The sequence below is a fragment of the Cylas formicarius genome, unplaced genomic scaffold (genome assembly GCF_029955315.1).
Source record: "Cylas formicarius isolate icCylForm1 unplaced genomic scaffold, icCylForm1.1 PGA_scaffold_3__17_contigs__length_32017465, whole genome shotgun sequence".
NCBI lineage: Eukaryota > Metazoa > Arthropoda > Insecta > Coleoptera > Brentidae > Cylas > Cylas formicarius.
Window position 1 is genome coordinate 9,419,405 of NW_026844326.1, and position 27,158 is coordinate 9,446,562.

Genomic DNA, 27,158 nt, shown 5'->3' on the forward strand with positions numbered 1-27,158 from the left:
CAACACCAGCCATTCCGTGTAGTATCATTCTTAGGTTGGTTTATAATCACAGACTCAAAGGTTTCCTTATTTGCTTGAGTTTATGCTTGCCTAATGATTTATGATTCGATCTCACGTTTTTTAGAATTACGTATGATTCGCAAGTTATTGAACGAACGAAAGGAATGTTCAGCAGATTGGGTCTCGATAGTTCATTTATTTAGTTTATTTCTCACAGTCGTAACATCAATACTCGCTTTGCGCAGCCTGCTGCTCACTGGGACCTTGCCATCGGGTTCGTGAAAGTAGAAACGGGAGACTTGTACAAAGGGTTCATTTCGCTGACACTTTTCTTCTCGGTAATGAACCTTTTATATTCCGCTTGGTCCATTCGATAAATCTGAAACTTTTTAAACGCGATAAAGATCAAACCCAACAAGACCACGCCCATGAAAGCGGCGAGCGCGAAAAAAGTGGCGGTCGCGGTATTTGTCATCACGCATTCCTCGGATGTGACATGGAGGTGAATCGAGTTGTTCTGACCCGAGACGTAACGATAATCGATGCGGCATCGTCTGGTCGCTCCGGGAAAATATACCAGCGAACATTCTCCATCTGAAAAAATGCTTAATTGTAGGGAACTGTCGACATGTCATAAAATTTAAATAACCCAGAAGGAATTAATCGTTATTTCGTCTATCAACCATAATTTTTATAATTCTAAGATAAGCGATTTTAATGTTACTTTTAAATTCATTATATGGGTGCTACGGGGGGAGAACAGAATCACACAGGGGATGACAAACAAAATGACAAAATATAGTTGTCGTTTTGTGAATTCTTCTCTTGAAATCGGATTACTCAACTTTGTGGAATGAGAGCTATTCTAAAAAACTCTGGTTTGTCCATATTTGGGCCCTGAGCCCAATAAATTTGATACCGATTTTATAAAAAATTCTGGACAAAGTAGTATTCAAATAGATAAATAAATTGGTAGCTGTGAATGAGTTATTTCCAATTCACAACTCTGGGTTTAGAAAAAGACATATTGAATGGTTATATGCCTATTGAACGTGAACTATGGTTACAGCTCTAGTTTTAATAGAGTTCACAAAGGCCTTTGATATTATGGTTTCTTTGTTGAAAATTGTCAATGTACTGGATTTGATGAAACAACGTAAAATTTTCTGGAATCATATCCTTATAACTGGCATCAGAAAGTACTCTTAAAAAACCAGCGCTTGTCATCCCTATAAATTTTATCAGACGTGAACCCTTATTATTTTTATTTTATATGGCTTATCTGAGTGATGTGATTGTATGATGTGAATACGCTGGGAACCTCATGAATAGGGATTTAGAAACTAGCACTGGCTCTGCGAGAAAAGGAAGTTATATGTCGACAATAAACGTGTTAAAATGGGAGATGAGGATGAGGATATGAAGTTTTTAGATCATGGAACCTATATCTCCAAGCAATCTTATATGAGTTTGAAATTGTTGTATTCAAATAAAGACGTATTTATGTTATGTAATAGTTTTATTCTCCCTCGCCTGTCTTACTGTAATATTGTGTATTACTCCTGCGACCACGTAGCGGCTACAGAAAGTTCAGAATGTTTGTTGTCGCTTTATTTCTAATTTACACAGATTTGATGATATCCGCTGCATTGATGAAATTAAGTTGATTAAAAATATAAAATGTTTTCAAGCACAACAACCTATGTTGCTTAAAACGTGGATTCCAGCATTCTAGCATTCTCGAATTCAGTCACTACGCAGAACTTGAAATTTTCAATATTATTTTACACATAACACTGAAATTTTCAATTCAAGCTTACTTAGTTAGTGTAAAAATTTTTATTTTCTATTTAAAAAGGCTTCATGTGTAGATGTGGGCTAAGTGCGAGTGGCTTTAAAGTCAGATTTCGCACAGGATGTGATCTTACTATTTGTCCCGCTGTTTCTTGAAACTTGTTTATTAATTTAGGTTATCAGAAATATCAGTGAACTGCAAAGCATCATGAAAGAAAAGCATAATAACAATTATGTTCTATGAGAAGAAAATGGCAAACAAAATTGTGAAGATTCCTGCAAGACATGTGAAGAAAAGGACCAATCACCTATCGTTGTAATAAATGATCGATTTAAAAGAAACTTTTTCCATTTTCCAAGACAATGGCAAACAAAATTGTGAAGATTCCTGCAAGACATGTGAAGAAAAGAACCAATAACCTATCGTTGTAATAAATGATCGATTTAAAAGAAGCTTTTTCCATTTTCCAAGAAAATGGCAAACAAAATTGTGAACATTCCTGCAAGACATGTAAAGAAAAGAACCAAACGCCTATCGTTGTAATAAATGATCGATTTAAAAGAAGCTTTTTCCATTTTCCAAGAAAATGGCAAACAAAATTGTGAAGATTCCTGCAAGACATGTGAAGAAAAGAACCAATAACCTATCGTTGTACTAAATGATCTATTTAAAAGAAGCTTTTTCCATTTTCCAAGAAAATGGCAAACAAAATTGTGAACATTCCTGCAAGACATGTGAAGAAAAGAACCAATCGCCTATCGTTGTAATAAATGATCGATTTAAAAGAAGCTTTTTCCATTTTCCAAGAAAATCAATAGTCATTGCGCAAAAACAAAATCGGGCTGTTCTGTCGCATTTTGAAGGAAAGAGAGACAAAGGAAAGAAATTTGGAAATTTTAAAGGGTTGAACAAGTAGCAAATATAATTCCGTTCGTAGTAAATAGAGCAACTATTAAGCAACATTGAGGCAGCAAAATTTATTAGAAGAAAGTCAATGCATAGTCCATACTATACATCAAATTGCGATAGAAAGTGACTAAAACTTAAATTTTCTATATAGATTGTTTTCTGTTTCAGGTTTAATCATATATTAATCAAACATCTCAGAAAACTCGTTGAATTTATAAAAATTTCGACTAGCGCAAATACACGTCGCTATTGAAATGATATCAGATAATTTAATAAATGAATCTCATGGTCGAAGAAGAAATGAAAAGGAAATACTTATTATAACAACTAGTATTTGAAAAAAATACTAGCAAGGATTTGGTAAACAATGCTTATTGTGCAACTGGATCTTTCGGGGGAGACTACAACTATCGAGATGATAACGTTTGCCTTGATGCGGCGTTGCCAAACGGTGTGTACATGTTTCCAATAGTTCGGCCCCCACTACTTTAATACGCAAAAAACACAAAAAAAATGACAAAGCGATTTAACTAGATTTTCTGCTACCACCACAAAAGGTTGCAAATGGACTTTTGATAGGAATATTGCCAATTTCATACTCATCTGCTCTACGAGGCAACAAATTTAAACAACTTTAGATTTGGTTAGTTAAATTTTTACCAGCAACTCTTGTTTGCCGTGAAATTTATATAATATTCATAAAAGTTTTTCTTTTTGTTGCTAATTAATTGAAGTCGGTATTGTAGTTTGTAATCAAAATAGTCTTAAACATCAACAAAATAAATAGATTAAATAGATTTTGCCAAATTAACATGAAATATTTGTCACAAACATGCGGCCATAGTTGTCCAGTTGTGGCAAGTAGGTTACCAAAAAATAACATTTTTTTAACTGATTTGGCTGATAGGAGCTAGATGCACTAATCAGATTAACAGAGTAACACCTAGTATAAATCAAAATGTTACCTGTTTTCCCCCATATTTTGTTTATTTGTTCCATGTTGCTGGTGTGAAGAAAGGGTTTATTTTACCTACTTCTAACAACAATACTTATCGCATATTTTGAAGGTAAACGATTCATAATAATTATGGTCTCTGTTAATGTTGCCGCATTGTTTTTACCGCCATCATTTGAAGTTTCCCTCAGGCCTTCGACAAGTACTTCCACGTTGTTTCTTCGGAACAAACTCGTGCCGTTTTCTTTAAACTCTTTGACGTAGTCACTGTAGATGTCGCAGAAAAAGTTCTTCTCCTTATTTTTCTCGCAGTACGCGCCCTCGAAGCCTTCGTCGCACTGGCACGAATTACATTCGCAAGCCCCGTGACCGTTGCAGATATAATCTGGAAAAAATGGGAAAAATCACCCAATAGTTCTACGACATGAAAATGAATCTAAGTGACACGAAGATTCTGGTCTCTTCGATGGGGGCAAAACATTTGACTATTTAGAACGTGCCATACAATAGCTGTTTATTTCCCTTATATCATAATCAGAACATTGAAATTTTTTTATACCGATTAATAATAATCTTAAAAGAAAATTTTAATGTGTTTTTTTCTGGTTCTCGCATTTGTTTAAAGAAATAACACCTGGAGTATCCCATTTTGTTAAGGGTAATAGATGTAGCAACAGAAATTAAGAATGTAATGTTTATATTGGTTATTTATCTCTTCCATACTGACAGTTCGTTTTTTTTTCAAAGTCAAATTTATTTCATATTCCTTAGGTTCAGTCACTTTGCATTTTTTAATTTTTTTTTGACATTTCGTCAAAAAAATAATATCCGTTTGTACAGTTGTTTTGTAGCTTTATGGTCTTGATGTTGTTTGATGTTGTCGCCATAACTTCCCACAGTTTTTTAATTGGGATGGGGATTAGATTTGCTTTCTTCAGGTCAACAAATAGTAGATGTTTTTGTTCGTTATTCGTTGCCATTTTTTCCTCATGCATGAGTGACCAGCTCTAAAAGCGCCATATTCCTCTATTTCGAAGGGTCTATTTTCTTCTTCAACCACATTCTTCAATATCTTACCGTATAACCTGCTAAATGTGCTAGTTACTGTTATGCATGTATCTTTTCTGCCCTTTTTATGGATAGGGGTAATCTATCCACTTTTCCAGGTATTGGGCATAAGGACCACTGCCTCTATTCTTTTTCATTGATTTAAGAGATTTATCTGTTTGTTATTTTTTGACTTCAATAACTATTCCTTTCACTCAGCATGACTCGGGAGAGTGTGTGGTGCAGATAGGTCTTTCTTCATTGAGTTCTGTCTTGCCACTCTGTCTGTCTGTCTGGCCAGTTTTTAATGCCAATTAATAGAAAGTCTACTCGATTTTTGTTCTCATATTTCACTGTTTTGATAATTCTCCATTCTGCTAATGCTGCAGAACGCGTCTGTATCACTACCCCTGTTTGTGGCTGCATTTGTTTAAATGTTCTTTTTTGTAATCTCCCTGTCTGTTCGTGATTTAATACCCTTTTATTATTCCTCCAATGAAAGTCATTAAAAAGGCGATATGTCTGCCGTGCTAGTGCTGCAGATGTGGGTCTGGATTCGATTGACCAACCAGTTTATTAAATAATATGAACCGATAGCGATTTCAAGATGTCAAGTGTAAATTTAAAAAATAATATTATTTTTGCAATCTTTTAAGGCTAGGCAAATATCAGGAATAATAAGCAAATAATACTAGTAAAATAATAATAATAATAATAATAATAATAATAATAATAATAATAATAATGATAATAATAATAATAATAATAACAGGTCCTTATTTATGAGATCTAACATAGGTACTCATCCAATCACCCAAAAATCAAACAGTTTTGAGAAATATTTACTCACTACATTAAAATATAAACAATTAACTTCGCATTAGTACTAGATGTGTTTCAAATTTGTCACCTCAATGAAACGTAAGCCTAACACAATACATCATCAGAAAAAAAAGGAGACGATAAGCTTGGTCAAGATATAAATAAATTCAAATCTTAAAATATTAATTAACAAATGTGTGAGCTGTAAAAAATTTTTTTTATGTAAAATAAAGTTAATATTACAGTGATGTCTGTTTTTCAATTCTAAACCATAAAACACAAGTTATAATGATATAACAAACAAATATGGAATACTCACATTTGTTTTAATGAAAGGTAGACGTAAAAAACAATACTATTGTTTTAATGAAAAAATACTTTTAACACAAAGCCAGATTCAAAGTACTTTTTCACCAATATAGGGATTTTCTTGTAATGATTTCTTTCAATATCTACTCTCCATCTCAAAATAGGAAGCTGCAGAAATCCATTTCAAACCACACTATTCGAAACTCGCCACACAAATGATTTTCTATCTCACCTACGACAATCGTTTGCTTTGGATGGCCATATTTAATCAGGTGGTTTTTATAGCCTAATTGAGAAGGGCCAGCCAATATACTAGATTGCAATAGGATAGAAGGGAAAGGATTAGGATCGTTGAACATATAAAGGGTTCTAGTTTCCCGTGGCTCTTCTGAAGTAAATAAGATACCCCTAGATCTTTACAAGAATAGATTACTTTATGTTTTTATTATTCAATATAATTTTAAAATTATCATTTTGAAGCGAATACACGTTATTGCCAAATAATAAACATGCGTTCCAAATCTATATCCTGCTCCAGAGCAGTCTAAACAATCGAGTCAGTATCATCAGAAGCTAGAGTGCAAATTCCTTCTGTGTCTATTGACAATATTACTTAAAAAATTATTTACTAATTGAGGTTTAATCAACGTACTTGTATTTGTTTGAATATGTTCCATGATTGCTCTTTCATAGCTTACAACGAGCATATTTTCGTTTTTCTCAGTAACTATTTGTCATTAAGTAAGGAAAGTCTCCGTTTATCAAGCAAACCATAACTCCAAATGTTCTGGAGGATGAATAGTAAGATTTTCTTTTGCAGTAATTGGTGTCAACCTGGATCACAAAGTCCTCTTTGTAGTATCGTTGACTGCAGAGATGCTGTGAGACAGTTGCTTTCTACTTCACAACATGTTCTACTTGACATGGACCGAGTGCTTTAAATGCCATCGAGGTGAACGATTTTGCAGAGGTTGATGATTAAAAAGTTACATTTCATTACGGGAACAGTCCTACAGTGAATTTCACAAGAAGCACAAGAATAAAAAATATCACATAACCACCAACATTTACTATTATATATTTTATTTTAAGTGGTGAGAAAGAACTGCTCTTTAATATTGGTTTTGTTTATTTTTTGCTCACACTGATAATACTCGAGATAATCTCTTAAGGGCCATGTTTATTTCCCAAGGTAACTTAATGATATAAGTCCTAGGGGTGGGTGGGGCAAGGCGGCCCACTTAAGCTTTTTATTATATTGTGTGGCTTTTAGCCCCACTCGTCCTATGTATGTCTAAAAATTATAATTATTTATTAAAAAGTATTAAATAAAAAAAAACGTTACTGATTAGGAACGATTTTTCTATCCATTAAAAAATTTGTAATTAGTATTTATAAGATTTTCGAAAGCTATGACTTTAGGATAAATCCATAGAATTATATAACAAATAACACGTTCAATAAATTGAATGAAATGGTTGTAATAATGGGGAATAGCTTTTTTTTAGAATTTTTTAGCGGTTCATTACCCCTGGTATTACTCAAAGGACTAAAAATGTACAAATAACCAATTTATAAATATAATAACGAAAAAAAAAATTCGTTAATTTTTGAGATGGCCTCCTTGCCCCACATTCTCCTGTAACATTTTCTCATCGAAGTTATTGTTTACGTAAGAGGGATGCAGCTCCGGGAGGGTTCAGCACCAAATTTTCAAAACTTTGTTAATTTTTTTTTTCTATTTGTACGAAGTTTTGAAGAAAATGCGCTGCAACTGACCAAACTATATACGTATACCTACCTCTGCCGGTAAGTTTGCAGTTCTCAACACCAGTTTCGCACGAACAATCTTTTCCCGAGTACGCAGCATCGCAAGTGCATTCCCCTTCGAAACAAGTACCGTGTCCGCTGCATATCCTGTTACGTTTGTCGACCGGGCAGTAAAACTCGCAAAATTTTCCGGAATGTGGAAAATCGCACTCGCATTTACCGCACAGGCAATCGCCGCTAAAATGACATCTTATCTTTAAATCGAATACCAGGAATGCGGTGCTTACGCTCCGGAGCAAGTTAACTTGTTGGCGCTTTTAATGTTCCTGCACAGCGTCACGTTGTAGCTGCATTCCTCAGAGCAAGTCGGCCCGGTCCTGCAAAGTGCCGATGAGAAATGGTCACGCGAGTTGTTTAAAGATAACAGTGAGGCAAATTTGACAAAAAAATTGATATTGTTTTTCCCTAGCTCATGTGCATAAATTATATTCTTATTTGATTACTTATTTATTGACTTACTTTATTACTTGTTTATCTACCAATTTACTTTTCACTTATTTATTTACAAATATTTTGTTTAAATGATAAAACTGATATTGATAAAAATCTTACTTCTTCTTAAAAGACCCTCATTTCATTCGTTGAAAAGGTATGATAACTAAATCAATGGGTAGAGATAAACAAAATATTGATTTATTTTTCAATACTAAATATGGGGATAGGGATGTTTCTCTATTGAAGGTAAAGTCTGTTCATAGATATAAGAAAGGGACTAAATGATACGAATTAAGGAAAGATCCGGGCAAGCTGTAAGAATGAAATATGGCCGAACAGGTCTGTACTTTGCTTAGAATTTAATTATTTGGGGTTTTGTTAGGAAAGATACTAAACAATATTTATTTATTTATGTATGTATCTATGTTTAAATCTTAAATAAAATTACAAATTATTTTTATTACCTACTTAAATTACTTAAAATTATTCACATAATATATCAGTATCCCTATCGCTATCATCGCCTGTTCTAATTATTATTTGTTCTATGTTATTTGCAATATGGATATGCGATTGTTCTGCTTTTTCTATATGTTTAAAAGAATTTGCCCAACTTTGTGGAGGGATGGTAAAAACTTCGGTTTCTATAAGTTTGAGGACATTGGAGTTAACACGGGGAAAACATTGTTACGACGAATGACAGATTTCAGTTGGTACCAAACATGTTCAATAGGATTAAATATACAGTGGACATATTTCTTTTGTAGGTTCAAGCTTTGTACAACCTCAATTAATTGCTTTTTTGTATAATATTCGTGAATAAATGTAGTCATTATACATGTAGTTTTGGATTGTTGCTTTTGTGTCACATGAGGAAGGGGTTTTAGTGAACTGTCTACTGTGATAATTTGCATTGTCCACTACAATTACGCTATGAGGAGTAATCTTTGGAAATAGTTTGTTTTTAAACCAACCTTCAAATAAATCAGCGGTGGTGTCTTCATTTCATTCCAGAGAAGAATCTTTAATATTTTTTGCAGACAGAGGAAGTCTATTTGGAATCCAACCATCTTTAGAGGCAGCATGCAAAATAGTTATTCTTTTACCTTTTTTTGATGGCGCGTTTGTTTTACACACCCAACTCTTTTCCGGGGTATCAAAAGTATCGAACCCAGGTTTCATCCAAGTAAATAATTAGCCTTTGTTGTTCTCTGTAAATCTTAATTTTTGTCAAGATATTCCAGTCGCCATTTCCGAATTCTAAAAGATTCCATTATGACTTGCCTTTTGTCAATTTTTTTAAATCTAAAACCCATGTGTTGAATACACTTCCATAAGGTAGTTCTGCCACATTTAACAACGGTTTCATCTTTTTCAAGCCTCCTAATTAAGATATCTAATGTAGGCACGCTTTGTTCCTCGTATAACTCGTAAATTTTACATGGTATTATATCTTGATCACTTTCATCTACACTCGAGAAAATGTCAGCATCGCTTCTTTTTTCCTAGCTGAAATGGGATTATTCACAATTTTCCATAAAGTTGATGTTGGAATTTTTGTCAATGTGGCCGTTTCTTCTAAAGATGGTCGCTTGCTGGCACCACGTTCAATGAGTGTAAAATAAACATTGTTTATAACTTCCTTGGTCTCAATAGAATAGTGTTTTCTACATTTGACCGGGAGCATCTCCTGAGATACACTAGATTGGCACATGCTGTATTACACACGAAATAGGAATGATTACTAATAAACTTAAACTAAGTAGTATACCAAACCAAAGAATATTAAACACAGGTAGGTATAAAATTATTTTCTATTACGGACCACAATTTTACCTGAATTTAAATTCCGAAAATATAGGTAATAGTCTTGTTGCATTGTATGTTAATGACCACCCTTGGATAATCCTATTCAAAAGCAATTGGTCACTTTCTTATATCTATGAACAGACCATACCTTAGACGTTTACGGCGAACGGTTAGTTGGTTAGTTCCATGTGCAGCGATGCTCCATCGATCTAAAATATTTTTAACGCTGCGGCGTTGCCGCTTCTTCGAAAAGGTAGCATAAACATTGTATATTATTGCGTTTTTCGATCCGTTAATATTTTATGATTGTTTTTGAATAATACGTTCCTATACCGATCTTCAGCAGTTTTCGAGAACATTATTATTTTCTTCATTTTTGCGACTAATTAAATTTTTATTACTACGACACTGGAGCCAGTAGAAAGTTCAAATTCTGGCTTAGGCATCGAATATAATGATGACGAATGATGTCCCTAACCTAAAAGGTTTCTAAAAAAAAACAAGTTTCTCTGAAAATGGGATTACTTTGATATAATTCATCTTTTAGGTGGCCGATGTAGTAAATTTTTCTGAAGAGGATGCTTCCAATCGAAGGAATGAACACTGTAATTTTAGTTTATATATGTTTTGCTTGTTAAGACATAATAAAATGATTTACGATGAACCAACGAATGCTGCAAGATACCTTCAAATATTAAGAACAGTGGTAAATGATTTTCTTGCTGTCCTCACGAATTTCGAACCTCTTGGGATTGGTTAGCAAGATCGCCCGACCTCACGCCATTATATTTTTACATATGGGGTGCATCAAAGTCACGCTTCTATTTTACACCGGTGCAGGACACCAGTGTTAAGCATCGGATTGTACGATGCTTAGAACAAATGGATCCAACCGAAATGAAGAAGACTACTACCATTAGTTCACTTCAATGGACTTTAAAGGGTTTAGAATGTAATGGTTAGTGTAAACAGTTTTTAAAATGTTTTTCCTAAAATGGTTGGCAAAGCTTTTCTTAATTCTGGCAAATTTTCTCTTCTTTATTTGTTGTAAATCTGGTTGGTTAGTTTAAATTGTCTGTTCATTAAAATGTCTGTTTATATAGTGGTTCCATTGTCCATGTATAATAACCAAATTCATTAAAACAGCATGAATTGTTTATAAATTATGTAAAATAGGATGGATATTTCATGACCACCTAAAAGATGAATTCTGCCCAAGTAATCCAGTTTTCAGAGAAACTTACTTTTATTTCAGAATCCAAACTATTTAAGTATAGGGACATGGTACATCATCCGAAAGGGAATTTAAAACATGTGAACACTGGTGTTTCTTTTAAAAAATGTACTTTTCAGCATTTTTGGATCTTGTAGGCAAATCATTTGTGTTGACATACCCTGTATGATGTACAAGGAATCCCTAAGCTAATTCGAAAATATTACCTTTACTGGCTCCACTATAGGTCGGTAAAGGCACGTACTATTGAAAAACAATCGTAAAGTAATACCAGATCGAAAAATGTAATGCTCATTTGTGTCCCATTTAAAATTTCAACGTTGATGCTACTGTTTGGAAGAAGCAACGTCGATCGTAGATCGGCTCATAACGTTCTTAGATATCTTGCGATTTCTTTTTCTATGTTTCTCAGTCTCTCCATTGATTTTCATGGAGCTCTCTTTCTCTAATCGCTAATAACTCTTTCGTGATCTGCTTAGTTTTCTTCGTCCTTCCCGCTGCCAAACCTGTATTTGTTTTGGGAGTATTTTTAGGGGCATCATGTACAAGTCCATACCATGTCTTTAATTTCGTATGTACCTATAATCCCCCTAACTAGTTGGTTATTCTTTCTATTCCAGAGATTTCGACTGATCGCCTCCAGAACTCCAGTTCTGTTGATTTTACGGTTACGACGTTCTTAAATATTGTGGTATATATATCCTTTCCTATCCTTTTTTTCTATTTTGATATGCTTTTGTCCCAAAGGATTGTATTCCTGGTGTTAATTGATTTTCGATTTTAACCGTTGATTTTATTTGTCGTACACGTTTTTTTTTTCGGCGTAATACTTTTTGAGCTAATAAATTTACGATATTTCTTGTATGTTTTTAATTCGTTGTGCTTCGAAGGCTGTTAAATATAACATTTTTTTTATTACATAGTGATATCTCTCTGTCTCTCTTTCTCGTCTCGACATTAATGAAGTAGTAGTTTTTCGAATTGATAAAGTTTGTGGTAGTTCCCTTTCGAAGTTGTTTTGTTTTGCATCAGGACATGTATGTGAAGAAGCTAACGCAATAAAGGAAACAATTTATAGAATAGATTTATTTGCCTTCCTAAACAGAGTGAAAAGAAACTGTAGGGAACATGAACTATTTTGTTGGTTTATTTGCAGTTTTAGCGGCAGGAACAATATTTTCTTAATTTTAATGCCGATGCCGAATATATTTCAAAAATAGAATGTATATTTCAATAATATTTAAAAGAATATCTCCAAAACAATTCGCAACAACTTTAATTTTATTAATAACTAAACTAATAAAATGTTTTATGTATTACCTATTTTCTTTACAAATATACTTTTATAATTGTTAATTTGCATTAGTGCAATGCTTACAGCAGTTCCATGTTCATAATTTTTTTTATTAGATAACATTTTACCGGGCTTCAATAAATAAATTATTTGTTAATTGAAACAGCCCCATAAACCTCTTCCATTATTTTGTTGGTACTTTTTATAAAATTATTCATAAACATAAAACACAGTAAAATAGATTAGTTCTTTTAAAAAAGTCAATTATGTAAAATTATTAAATCAAAATACTAAATGGAGTAATTCTCCTAATTTTTCAAATGCGGAGCTGATTTAAAAGTTAGTTCACATAGGATTGTCCCGTGAGAAATAGTCGAAATATTCACTTTGTTCAAAGAAGGATAAGTGATTGCAATTATTTCACAAAGTAGAAGTTAACCTCAAAACAAGGTAGAAGGTATGTATAACAAAGGAAATCATCCCCTTTACTGCCCGTCTCACTCTAAATGAAATTTGCCTCACATTTCATTTCAGTACACTGCGTAATGCATAGAATGAACTTGACGTTTCCAAATGTGTGTTCCTGACTTGACTTACCATCCTTCAGAACAAAGACACGAACCGCAGCTGAGCACACCGTTTGGTCCACAATTCAAAATGTCCCGTGCCTGATAGTTTTCGCACGTACAATCGCAACCGGCGTATTCTATGTTAACTGTTAATTCTTCGTTTATGTTTTTCTCTTTTATGAAGATTTGCTCCTGAAATAATATCGCTAGTTATAAAGGCGCCTCAGTTCAGGACAAACGATTCGACTAGCGATTAGCGATTTTTGTCCTTTCTAGAAGCTTTATCTAAATTTTAACTAGGTGCACCAAGAACATCTGGGTTAGGATCAATCAACGACCAACCCTACTTTTCAAATTTCCTGTCCTTTTCCCCCAGTCTAATTTCGCACATCAGATTTTGTATAGTATTTCGTAAATTGGCAGTATCTATTTTAAAATTTTCTTTTAGTTTTATGATTTTTACATGCAGATAAAGTGTGGTTGCTTACTGAATTACATGGTGCATAATGCCTACTGCAGCGCTAGAACTCTAGCCCTACAGGGAAATAAAAGCAGACTAAGTCCTAGCCTATAGATAGCACAACACTCAAGTATTGCTTTGTTAAATATTACAAGACTCAAATATCGGCTATAGAAAATTGTAAAAATCGCCCACCAATAAAGACAGACGACTCAAAAAGCGAAGAAGGAGTAGGGGCTGACGAAAACAAAAATTTCTTCTCCAATGGGTGATTTAGCAATTGTGTTCCAAGCTGAGATCACTGCATTGTGCAAGAGCAACAGAAATGAAAAACATTCGTAATAAGATAATCGCGACTTATACCTAGAGTGAAGCGGCAATAGGCAGTCCAGCAACATAACATACCAATTAGTTCTGGATTATCATAAGACATTAAACCAGAAAGCGTCGTGTAGCTCGTGAAGACTCGTCAAGATGTATGATCAAACTAGGACCCTTCTGTAGGGTGGCCAAACCCTAATGGATGGGAAGAGAATCCAGGCAATGAATTCCTCAGAGGCCTATCGGTCAAATTTACAGCTAAGTCACCAAAAAGGCAGTAAGAATAATGGTTGGTCTATTGCCGGGCCACTGCCGGCATAAGAGACATCTAAGCCCATTGGGAGTGGAACAAAAAAACTGAAGGCAGATCCTGTTAAAAAGAGGAGGAAACAGCCATACAAATATTATGTCAGTGTGAAAGCCTATCGAAAGTGGGTTTCCATCTGCTGGAAGTAACCTAACCATAGGCAATCAGCTACACCAAGGAACCACTATCCACGTTGTAGAGTCTAGACAGAGAGATGAACCTGGATGATGCTCTATAGCTATGGAGAGAGTTACAATAGATCGAGGGCTCTTCTAGAGTTAGGAGCGAAAACCTGCGGTATTAGCGTTCTGAAGGCAATGCCCTGGTCAGGAACAGCGACCCACTTTATATAGACTAAAAACAAAAATAGGAACATACCCATACTACAATAGATTGCTAAAACTTAGAGGTGAAGTTAAGTAATTAACAATAAGAGTAAGAGTAAATGTGACATATTTATACCATTGAATTTCTGGATTTCTGGATTTAAATGTGCTGGTAGTTAAAGGAAACAAATTAATGGTATTTTACATTTTAATTGCTTTTATAATGTTACTTGATACTCAGAGCAATATTGTATTTACTTAGGAGTTGTTAGATTGTATGTAAACCAATCTGAGATTTTTTATGAGAATTTGTGATAAAATCAATGTGCCTATTAAAGATCTTATCAACAATGACACCAAGATCTTTAACTGAACTACAACTTAGCATTGTGCTCCTCAGCGATAGTCGTAAATAATAGCCCTAGATATAGTTGAGATAGTCATTTTTCTACATTTAAATCCAGATAATTACTAATACCTCAATTAAAGGTAATTCTAATTAGTCATTCTAACTTTGAACAATTTTATAAAATAAGACAAAGGTGTCAATAATTTTCTTGGGAAGCAAGAGTAGTAGCTAGGTATTCGTTAGATTAAAATACATTGAATTCAATAAACTACAAACTGCTGAACAAACTGATTATTTGTGCATGAAAACCAAGTAAAGAAAGTTTAGTATCAAGAAGTATGATCTAACCTGTCAAAGGCTCTCAAAAAATTTCTATATATTAGGTACTCCAAACTGGCTATTTCATCTCATAGGCCTTTCTTAGAAAGCAGACCATATTTTTTTGTTGATTTTTTGTTCTTAGATATCCAAGGATTTGGAAAAGTTATACTTAGCAGAGCTGGAGCACATTCCCCTAGTTGTTATCGATTCTGAAATAAATAGGGTCGAAACATTGTACATTATCCATTTTTTATGCGCTGTCACATGAATTTTGATAACTTGACTAGTAAAGTTTTTAATCGATAACTTATGATAATAGTCTATCGCAGCAGCTCAGTTTTCACTAATCTCCCCTATTACTGAGAGGAGAATATTGGCAACCATTGCTCAATGTTTTACTTTATGTTTTCTCACTAATCCTGCCATTGTCGAAGGCAAAATTCAGAACATTTGGTGCAGTTTCTCATTAGTTTGGAGAATAAAACCTAAAATTTAAAGCTAAAAGTTCGAGTCTAAACACGGTATTTACTTCAGTTGCAGCTACTCATAATTTTGAAGCGACAAAATTAGAAGAGACACTTTTATTAGTAAATAAATGCTCCATACGCCCAATTGCTAGCGTCTCAGAGACAGAGATATAGTTCTAATCTAATTCAAAATAGAATTATATCTGCATCCCAATTCAATATTCCTGCTATTAAGGGTTGTAAATGGCACCAAATTCACTCACCACTTTTTTCGACGTGAATTCTTTCAACGTGATCTGCACCTTGAAAGTGACCGGTGTTTCTTCCTCGACGTTATAACACGCCGAGGTTTGATTGAAGTGACCGAAACCGTCGCAGTTTCCGAAGAACTTTACGTCCAGTTCCGGTGCGTGGCTCGTATTCGCGGAAAACTGGACTTGCCTCATGAAATTGTAGAAACCGGTGTTTACCAATTTTAAAATGTTGGCCGAATTTTCCTCCAGCTCGCCGACGTAGACCTCGTCGTTCAATATGTGTGTTTTCATTTGTTCGTAAAATTTGATTTTGTCCTTCGTCACGGCGATTATAAGATTCACCTAAAATTTAAAACGCCTGGCTAGGGAGACGATTGCTTAAAAGTAATATGAGAATTTTCTATGAGATAAATAATTTTTTATTTGGTATTTTTGGTGGATTGTAAACCTGTTTATGGATAATATCGTCTATATGCGTAATTTTTGTGTGAAGAATCCAAAAGAGTGCTCAGATTTTGTCTATTAGCTCAAATTTTTTCAGGTGGGCTATATTTATCAATTTACATGTTCAACTTGTGCATATTTTACGTTATAATTGTTATTGCCAGTTAAATTACATGAATTTAAATATTTATTACAGTTATTTCTCTCAAAACCAAAGGTTTGTTAATCACGTCCTTTTTTTTAATCATGACGCCATTGATGGGCTTTTTTGTCAACCCAGTGCTCATTTTAAACTCTATTGCCCCAAAGGCCCCAAAGGATATTTTGTATAGCCACTCTCTTGTCCAAATTTATCATTTTGAAATCAATATAAAATTACACACTAACCAAAAACTAAAACTAATAGAATAATTTTACTGACACTTTTTGAATCAGCCCATTACAAATTTCATGATTTTCTGGCACCATTTTTTTTCATTTTGTTACTCCCTGGAATATATGGTCTAAAATTTCAAGCTAATTATCGAAAATTTCACTGAGTGATTTCTATTGTAGTTTTACTTTAGCAGTTATTTTAAATAAAAACATTTTGGGTGTCCGGAAAATGTGCGAAGTCTCTGGATTACGGATAAAGCACGAATAAAGAACATTTTTTTACAGGCTCACCATTTAATCTCTCACAAAATTAAATAGTTTATATACAACTATCAAATATGTTTCAAGGATACTATTTTAAGGGGTCCCGAATACAAGTCCTCATATTACTTTTTATTAAATGAAGCCAATTAATTTAAAAGTTGTTAAAAAACAATTTCCAGCCCATCCCTCAGGGACTCAGACCTCCATAGGGAGAGCCTGCAGGAAAACAATATAAGAACTGACCAACAAGATCTTTTTCCACATTTTCCCGACCACACTGTGGATTTGGTGTATGTAGACCATTCAAATTATAATATGCTGGATAATCTAAAAATGTATGTGTCAACTGTATTAAAGTGAATTTAAAAATCTATAAAATACCTAGAAATGCGTTCCCACTGGACCTTTTTGTATTTTATCTGTTAGCCATGTCAAGAATTGTATCTTTCCTCATGAACGCCACACTGTAAATTTTCCGATTTGAATATCATGTTTTTAACATTTTTAACAAGTTTTCCTCTCTACTTAGATTCCACACATCATATTAAAATATAAAAAGCATAAAATATACATACAGAGGAGTCAAAATTTATCAAAATGCGCTTTATATTAATAACCAGGGAATATAAACTTCAATGATAAGTTGAAAAAATTCCGTTGATTAGGATAACAATTCGCACAATTTCTTGTAAATATGAATATTAAAGGTAACTTTTAGATAATGCTGTTGCATATAAAAAACCGCTCAGCATAGTAACAAAAAATGAATTTATTCAATTAATTGAAAACTTTCCTTTGCGTCACTAACAACAATATTGCCACTTTTCAGATTGGAAAAAAATGCTTGTAAGGACCAGGAAAAAAATACAAATAAGATGGATTGCAATAAATTTAAAAAATGCAGCCGAAGCAAAAACAAAACCCCATTAAATTAATAGAATTTCATATTTTGATTTTTGGCCAATTTTTAATGGCATTTTTATATGAGCGCAGTTTTAAAAACCCTCAAATGATCACCTGGTCATTTTTCTGCCTGCCTCAAAAATAATGTTTCTAATTTTGGAAAACTTTTTACTTTTGATAAATGGCATACAACACAGACCATAATTCCAATCAACCAACGTATCAACCAATCAACTTCAATAACCCATCCGATATAAATATAGATTAACAGTTAAAACTGATTTTGCATTTTCTAAGTTTTCACTAAAACAGGTCTGGCATACCTTGTAATCTTTCAGAAGCCGTCTAATTTGTCCAACCGACGGGTAATCGTACCTTAGTGGGTCCATGTAATTGCCGTGATAGTCTATTAAACACACGTCGTCATTTTTTTTCACTGCCCCCGCTAAAAGGCCATCGCCCGCAGTATGCAGCAGACTATCCGTGGAAAGTACAATGAGCTTTCGAGAATTCTCGGTCCAGCCGAATTTCTTATTACAGACGAGTATTTGCGATATGGCTTCCAGAGCTCCGTCTAGATCGTCGACATTGGCACTTATCTGACTGTTTTTAACCTGAAAATCCAATATAAAGGGTGTCATTTAATAATAGGATGGATAAAAAGGAGAAATAAAATACTGGATACTGAATGTTTCAAAAGATGCCCTAGAAAAATTGTGGACAAGCAAATTCTTATGTGGTCTATTTTCTCTTCTATTTTTTAACATATACATATAACATTATATTTTTAAGATTATTACACCTATTATAAGTACTGAAATTAACAAGTTCAACTTATTATTGTATACAGATCGAGAGTCTAAGTGTGTTGCATATATACACCAAACCAACAAAATTATTTTTGGAAATTCGTGTAAAAATGAAAATATTTATTTTTATTCTAGGCGGCCATAGTACATACATTCCAAATTTAGAGTGTTTATTTTTACATTTATGAGGTACGGTGTAGTAAAGCCTTTCTTATTGAATGCAAGTCTAGAAATTTGACCCCCAGGAGTGTGCCCAGTGTCAGTCATTTTACTGGAAAAGAGCTATGGAAGAATGGGACAGAAATCGAAAGTTGCAGGGAGATAGGTCAGCACTTAAGAAGACTACGGGAGTGCAAAACCGTTTTTTAAGAGTCTCTGCTTTAAGACAACGATTTGCCACAGGAACATCACAGCTGCAGCAAGATAATGTTAGACCATATCTTGCTCAGAGTGTGCAAAATTATTTGAATGAGATTGGAAATGAAACTATGGATTGGCCAGCAACCAGCACTGATCTTAACCCACTTGAGAATGTTCGGGACATGATCTACAGATGTTTTCAAGACCTTTGTAACCCACCTAACAATATAACAATATAGAATAATTTAGACGAAAACGACATAAGACTAGTACTTTTCAGCATGAACAATTGCTGTCGTGCTGCTATTCAAAATAAAGGCGGAAATATCTGTTATTAATTTATATTCTCAATTTACAATTTTCATGGATATCATGATACTCCTCAAAAATTCTTATTTTTATTTTTTTTAAATATCTACGTTTCTTCGAAAAGATTGAAATTTTTTGTCAATGAGGTCTATCCATAGAAATTATAAAGTTCCTCGTTGTAAAACGTCAGCATTTCAGAGATCATATATATGTATATATATATATATATATATATATATATATATATATATATATATATATATATATATATATATATATATATTGGAGGAATCTGATTGTGTGGGTGCGGTTGCTTTCTTTGGCGCTACCGCCGCCTGCACTTTTGATGGGCATCTAGGGGAGCCGGTTTGATGGCCCTCTGCTTTACATTGGAGGCAGAATGGTTTATTCGAGCATGCATCTGCTTTGTGGCCCTCGTGCCCACATTTCCGACATAGTTTTTCTCTATCTGACCCTTTACATTGCGACTTGACATGCCCTAATCCCCAGCATCTGAAGCATCGGTCTTCTCTCTGCCTTTCGTAAATTCTAGTCCAGCCGATTTTTATCGTCTTAAGATTGATAGGTTTTTCTGCTTTCGCCTCGCTTACAATTAGGATGGTATTTTGCCTGCCTCCGTAAGCTGGTCTGAGAGCTCTTACGTCTACATTACTGGGGTTGGTGCCCGTTGCCTTAGAAACAGCCTCTTTGATCTCATCAGTTGTGGTAACTTCGTCCAGGTCTTTAACGTGGAGAACTTTTTTGCTTTTTAGCAAATGTGCAGTGGCACCGGGTACCTTTTCACCAATTTCCCTTTTTAGCAGTTCAGCTCGATCGGATCCATTATTACGGTAAGTAAGACTTGGCCGTTTCTTGTTTTTCTAAGTTGTCCAACGTCGACGCCTATGGCGCTAGGATCTACAGCAGTTTTAACGGCCTTAAGGAGGTCCGCAAAGCTCGTGTCTTTCATTTCTATCAGCAGCGCATCTTCCTTGGGTTTCCTCGGATTCGTCTCTTTGTTGCGTTTTATATGCTGGCTTGGCTGGTACTGTTCTCGTCGAATTTTTACAATACGTACTGGCGTATCGCAGAATAAGAACTGCAGCATTCGTGTCATTATGGTTCCGGTGATCTCATCGTTATCGAGAATCACTATATTAGTTCTATCCTGTTTTATGACTTGGATTTTGATCCTGCGTAGAGCCTCGAACATCTCTGAGTCGCCCACTTCTGACTGAGTGGATTTTTCGCTCAAGATAGGGTAGAATATCCACCTAGTGGACTGCACTAATTTTCCACTAACGTCAGGAAAGCCCACGGAGTGCACCATGATGGCAACCTCACCTTCTCTCTTGTTTTGAGACATTTGATACTTTCCAAATCGTAAAATACGTTTTCTTCCCAGTCCTCTTCACTGATGAACTGGTAGCACTCGAAAGTCCCCTCTTTTTTGAGCTGCTGTTGTCTCAAGACTCTTTTTTCCGCCCGTGCACACGCGTCACATTTTATAGTCTCTGATCTTTCTTGTCGTTTGTCGTTCTGTTCCGTTTTCATAGCGTTGACCTGCATTCGCAGTTCATCATTTTCTAGACGAAGTTTCTTTTCTGCTTCAGTATTTGTACTCACATCATGCAACCATTTTTCGATATCCATCGCACGGAGCTTCTCTGTTAAGAAGGATAGTTTGCCACTGATTTCACAGTATTCCTTTTTTGGTTTATATGCTTCTTTGATTATTCTTTCCATAGTTCTTACCTGTGCGAATACTTTGTCTAAGGTGTGGATAAAGTTCTTTTGCTTGTTGTTCACATTTGTGCTTGTTGAGTTATCGGGGGTTCCCTCCAGTCTCTTTCTTTTAGCTGCATTTTCCGTGATAGGGCCTTCTGTTTGGTGGGCCAATAGATCACTAGCGTCTGGGAGCGAGAAGGTTCCCCGTCTCGGTGGTGTTCTTTGAATAGAGTCTCTTCTTTGAAACGAATTTATCTCTTCGTATCCAGTAGCAAAAATACTCTCCTCAGCCTGGAATACCACGGAGGGTGAGCCGCAGTCGCTGGCTGACGGTCCAGTGGGGCCTGCTTCACCACCCCTGTTCTGGACCGGTACTAGGCATCCGAAACCTTGTACCGTACTCTTCTGCCTTCCGTTGGACATATCCGTTTTTTTACGCATTTTATACCTATCTGCCAGGTAGAAATATAAATAGGTGAAAAGGAGAGACCCCTAGCCCTCGTAACCTAATAGCGTCGGGGTCGGAAAAATACCAAAAGTTGGCCTAGGGGGGCCGATAGGAAAGATGAAATATATATATATATATATATATATATATATATATATATATATATATATATATATATATATATATATATATATATATATATATATATATATATATATATATATATATATATATATGATGACACTATATTCCGGGATATCTATTGCATTTCTTCTTGAATTAACAGTCATGCGTGTCTTTTTTTGTCTTTTTTGACAAATATTTTTATTTTTATTATAAATTATTTTCTCAAAAAAATACTTCATTACAATTTAAGTTCTTTTACCATTCAAGTACCAGTATTATAGTTCAAATGCAGTTCGTAGCATTTCAGTAGCCCGAATTAAAAAAGCGTGTTGGTGAAAGCACCGAAAATTCAGTCCTGGATTTAATAATATATGGTCATCACGAACATTTCGGCCACGCTAATAGTAATTACAATATTTTTAATAAAGCGCAAACATCTGCTGACAGGTGACAGCTGAAGTTACTGACACGTATTTCCGAAAATCTTCGGACATCCCCCACCTCTTTTCAGAGACAGGGCAAAAACACTTTAACTAAAAAAATAAAATTTATTCCAACTTGGAAACGGTGTCGATTTTGACTATTTGTAACATAATATTATTTCTCAAAAAACGGAATTTAAAATTCAAGAACACTGGCGGCAATTCCAGAAATTTTAAAATACATTTTTTCTTCGCCGCTTTAATCACATTTCTAGATATGGCATAGTGCTCTTCATAATTGACCACCCAGTACTCAAGTTCATACCCAAATGTATCTTAACATGTCTGAGTACTATACTCAAAATATGGCAACTATAGTAAATATTTTAATTTGGAATGAATCGAAAAAACATATATGCAGGTAACAAGGTTTGAAGGAGGTTTACCTTATCGAAAAATCTGCCGGTATTTTTGGTAAAGTTCAGCCTGTGCCTGAACAAATAACCCCTTTCGCATTTCTGCGACTCAGACATGCAGGGGTTATTCATGTTTTTCTCGTCAGTGTAAAAGAACGGCAAAGCTGGTTTGTCCAAGAAGGAACCGTATGCCAATTTGTAGTTCAAGGTCAAATTCTCCAAACTTTTCCCCAGATCGTCGCCCAAGTTTTTCAGAGTCTCCAAATGAGTTCGCATCGAGTAACTTAAGTCGCCTAAGTAGTACAACTCCAGTGGATAGTTCTTGGCAGCGTTGTAGGTAAATGTAAAATTTATCGGAGCATCTAAACATGCAAATAGAAAAATAAACATCAAAAATGTATAAGTATACAGGGTGTTCTAGGTTTTAATCTAGGAACATTGGGAGAACATTAGAGATTTCGACTTGATGAAAAATGCCACCAGTGAAAATACGATGACATAGTCTTTTTTGTTTTTTTTTTTTTTTCATTTACCTCAGTTTTAAATAACAGATTAAAAGTTGGCAGGCATGTTACACTTCAAAAACTCAATATTAAGCTGGAGTCTTCCATTTAAATTTTTGATGTCTCATTGAATTTAAAAGCGTTTCATTACTTTTAGATAAATATAAAACATTTTTCAATCCTATATCGACTATTAAATCTGACCTTTCCTCAAGACAACCTTGAAGCCTTGCGGTTTGATTTGTATGACTCTGGTCACATCACTGGTTTTTCTTATCGCCGTAAAGTCTTTGTCCGTCTCAATTTCCAATTTGGACTCGACATTCTTCTCGACTTGTCCATCGCATTGCTTAAGCTCCTCTATAAAGTTGCACCTACTGCCTGTAAAATTCTGCAAATCAAATTTATTACTTCGATCAGCAGTATTCAAAATATCTTGTTTTAAGATTCGCTTAAATTCTAGCAAACAAATCCGTTAATTTAATCCAAAAATTAACCATGATTGTAATTTTATCTTTTTAGTAGATAAACGCAATATGGAATGTAGGTAGTAATATTTTTCCAGAGGCACAGCGTTACATTATGTATATAAATTTGAAACATTATCCTTAATTATTTCAAATTTGTAAAGTAACTCACGTGAAGTTAAATCAAAAAAACCATAAGTGTCTTTCTTTACAAGATTTAATTGAGTTTTCCAATACAGAAAGCCTCCTATACCGTCGTATTTGGACAACATCGAATTATTAGGGTTTAACTAAAAAAAAAACACAAGAGTGCAAGAGAAGGTGGTTCTCCAACATTTTATCTTATAATACGAGGTATCTATAATTTCTACGGTGTATAGAATATTTTTAGAAAATAACGTTAGTGTGCAAACAAATGCTCCTTCTGAAGATAACTGCTTTTTATTTTGGGGTATATCATTTAGGGCAAAAATAAAATCTTGTTAACAATTTGCCATACAAAAGATATTTTTTTAAAAGTCGCACAAATTATTAGTTTTACAATTATAAAAAGAAATATATGGGAAATTTTTATAACCCAACCAAAGGCATTTATGGTCTAAATTCCAATTCAATTTCATCTAACAGCCTAAATATCGTCTCGGATGACTGATTCCCATATTGGTACCTGAGTCGCAGTTAAGATTGGTATGTTGCTTATAGATTTCTATAGACTCACGGATTTTTCATCATCAGAATTAAGTTTTATCGAATAAAATTTTATGTCCGGTTCGTGATTGTGTTCGACAACTGCTAATGGGTTTATTTGCCCTAGTTTTAAGGCTTAAATTCTTTGATGGGTTTATTTGCCCTAGTTTTAAGGCTTAAATTCTTTGAGTCTAGTTGATATTTTTCGTCGGATCTCTAAAATTTATTCTTTGCCACGTATGCATGGAATGCTGTAAACTGCTGCTCAAAGATGTTAAGTGACTTTTGAATAAGTGGTAAAATTGGGTTTGAAGTTACATTTCTTTAGAACTTTTGATATGTGGATTGCTATTGGAAGGTTGTGGTGAAATGTATTTTGTGATGGAACGCTTAATATGAATGTAGAAATTAGTAGAGAGAAGAGCAGAGGTAAGATGTTTTAATTCTGGGTTCAATGACTCGGGCTGAGATAGTTTTAAGGCTCGGTAAAGGATAGAGTTGATAACCGATGATTCTTGAGCAGGATGTTGAATGGGAGGTTTTTATTAGTTTCTAATTCAATGGTAAAACGTATGTTAGAGTGATTAGAGTTTAAATATCTAAGAAAATCTACTAGGAACTCTTGACCATGAGGCCAAATAACAAAAGTATCATCGACGGAGCGTTTCCATAATTTTGGTTTTAATGGAAGGTGTCGAGAGCTTTCATCTCAAAGGCTTATATAAATATATTCGTGATGACTGGTGATAGTGGAGAACCCATAGCTATGAGATGCCAGGAGTTTACATTGGACATAACGGACGAAAAATATCAACTAGGCTTAAAGAACATGAAAGAGCATTAAGGCAAAGACAAATAAACTCATCAGCAGTTGCCGAACACAATCACGAAACCGGACATAAAATTTCATTCGATAAAACTAAAATTCTTGCATGTAATCAATTTTTCTACCAACGAAAAATCCCAATGTCTATAGAAATCTATAAGCAGGCTAACAATCTTAACCGCGACTCAGATCACTGTCACCCACATGGGAATCAGTCATCCGAGACGGTGTTTATGCCTTAGCCACTTAGCTACGCCCCCCCTCAAATAATATAAAAGCATGTACAGAGTAAAATGCGAGCCAGTTTCAGTCAAGCTCTGAAGAAGTCAACAGGATGGATGATTGGCGAAATGTTAGCTAGTTCGATTCAACAAAAACCAACGCAGGAGGAATCCAGAAGTTTTATAAATAGTATTACAGGTGCCTGTAAAAGTTTTTTTGAAAAAATAAATATTCTACGTATATTCTTATTTTTGGTGAAGCCTTTGTCAAATAGTAGTTTATGTAACAAGTCCTGAAAGTGCATGGCAAACTTCTAGGCCGTCCAGACATGTTTTGGTTTGACTTTGGTGTGTGTTTTTTTCAAACTAACTCAGTGTACCATCGAAAAATTTTTAATTTTTTGAAGCCGTTCCAATGATATTATAAATTTTCGAAAAGATTCCACTTTTAGCTTGTTCTTTTTCCAATTGAAACAAATCCAAAACTGTTAGCCGTGATCTTGGAAAAATTTATAAAGAATCACAACAAATTAATGTAAATTTTGAGAAATAAATCCTGAAAGACACATAACCAATACCGGTATTGACTCTGATAAAAAAACATCAATGATTTTTTCAATTTGTCTCTGTCATTTGGCTTAGATTAAACAAAACTAACCAAAAATGACTATACAACGTCAAAAAATCAAAATCGTTACTAAGGAAAACAATTCCAAAGTGACTTACACTAAATTGAGACAGTCCGAACGTCTTTTTGCTGTAAATTACGATTCTCTAACCTAATATAAGGTAGGAAAATGTCACTTTTGGATTCTGTTTAAAAAAAAATCTGTTTTGAAGAACCCAACTGTTTTTTTTTTATTTATAACTGTTTATAATTTATAAAGATATAATAAATAAAATTATATTTTAAAAATATGTACATAAAATTATTATTTATTAGGCGAATCAGTTAATTCCTAGAATTAAATCGATATGCTAAATTTAAAACGTTTTAAGAAAGTTAAAATGGTGATTAATTAATCAAATAAGTGGTCGCATACTTACTTGCTGATCGTAACACCAATGGCAGCAGGGGTGTATTCGAATACATTCGTTGCAATTGGTCTGTTCGTTGCACAACAATTTCAAGTTTAGGGGACATTCGACCGCACTCCTTACTTGCGAAAAATGTGCGGCCAGTGCTAACAGAAAACCGCACCCTATTAAACCGACAGTCATTATGTTATTTAGAAATGTTCGAGCCGGGTCTTAAATGCTACATGACAAATATTGAAAAGGTAATCTTCAACATGTGCGCTGAGTAAACCGCCTTATCAAATTATAACGAACTCAAGGTAAATAATAATTTCACGAAAACGTGCGCGATCTCAATGTTGGTAGCGATGATGCATCCGTTTTCCCGCTGATGCAGCGTCTGGACAGTTTACCGCGCGGACAAACGATTTTGTTTATTATTTTTGTTTAATGCCTAGAGTCGGCGCTGGCCGTAACGGCCCAACACGAAAAAGTTGATGCACAAATAAACGTGATAACTGATAAGACTAACGGTTTATCTCGGCACCTATACTTTAATATTTTTGTTATCTTGCGGTACAGCGACACAAATGTTCGAGTCAAAGCCGGAGTCGATTTTTATTGGCACGTTTGTCATTTTAATTTTTTTTTTGGCCAGCGTCTAAATAAGAAACGTAACGCGGAATATAAACATTCTTGGATGTGTTTTAGATATGAGTTATCCAAATGTCCAGGGTATCCCATTTTGCAGCGTAGTTCCGTTATTTTTGTGAATAAAAAGTAGCGGTATGAAGAAAATAAATGACAATTAAAACGGATATAAACTGTTTTGAGTGGATCCAAAAAATGCCGAGAATATTTTACATTTGTTTTTCTTTTCTGCTATAAACAAGTCTACTATTAAATTCTCATAAAATTATCGAAAGTTCTTATCCATTAGTTTGTTTCTGAGAAAAGTTGCGTACTAATACGAGGGTCACTTGAAAAGTTTCCGACCTAATAAAGATACAAGACAAGTTT

The 27,158-nt window shown here is 34.4% G+C and overlaps 1 protein-coding gene across 1 annotated transcript; it reads right to left on the bottom strand.

Moving 5' to 3' along the window:
* Positions 1-26,644, bottom strand: LOC132700147 (integrin beta-nu-like). Its single transcript, XM_060667292.1, has 10 exons — positions 26,169-26,644; positions 23,125-23,311; positions 22,448-22,779; positions 18,123-18,413; positions 15,823-16,155; positions 13,037-13,200; positions 7,895-7,984; positions 7,639-7,844; positions 3,826-4,044; positions 1-594 (listed from the first exon to the last, which is right to left on the bottom strand). Exons 1-10 carry the CDS (start codon positions 26,340-26,342, stop codon positions 254-256), a joined length of 2,337 nt encoding a protein of 778 aa, XP_060523275.1. The 5' UTR covers positions 26,343-26,644; the 3' UTR covers positions 1-253.
* Between the last annotated feature and the right edge of the window lie 514 nt (positions 26,645-27,158).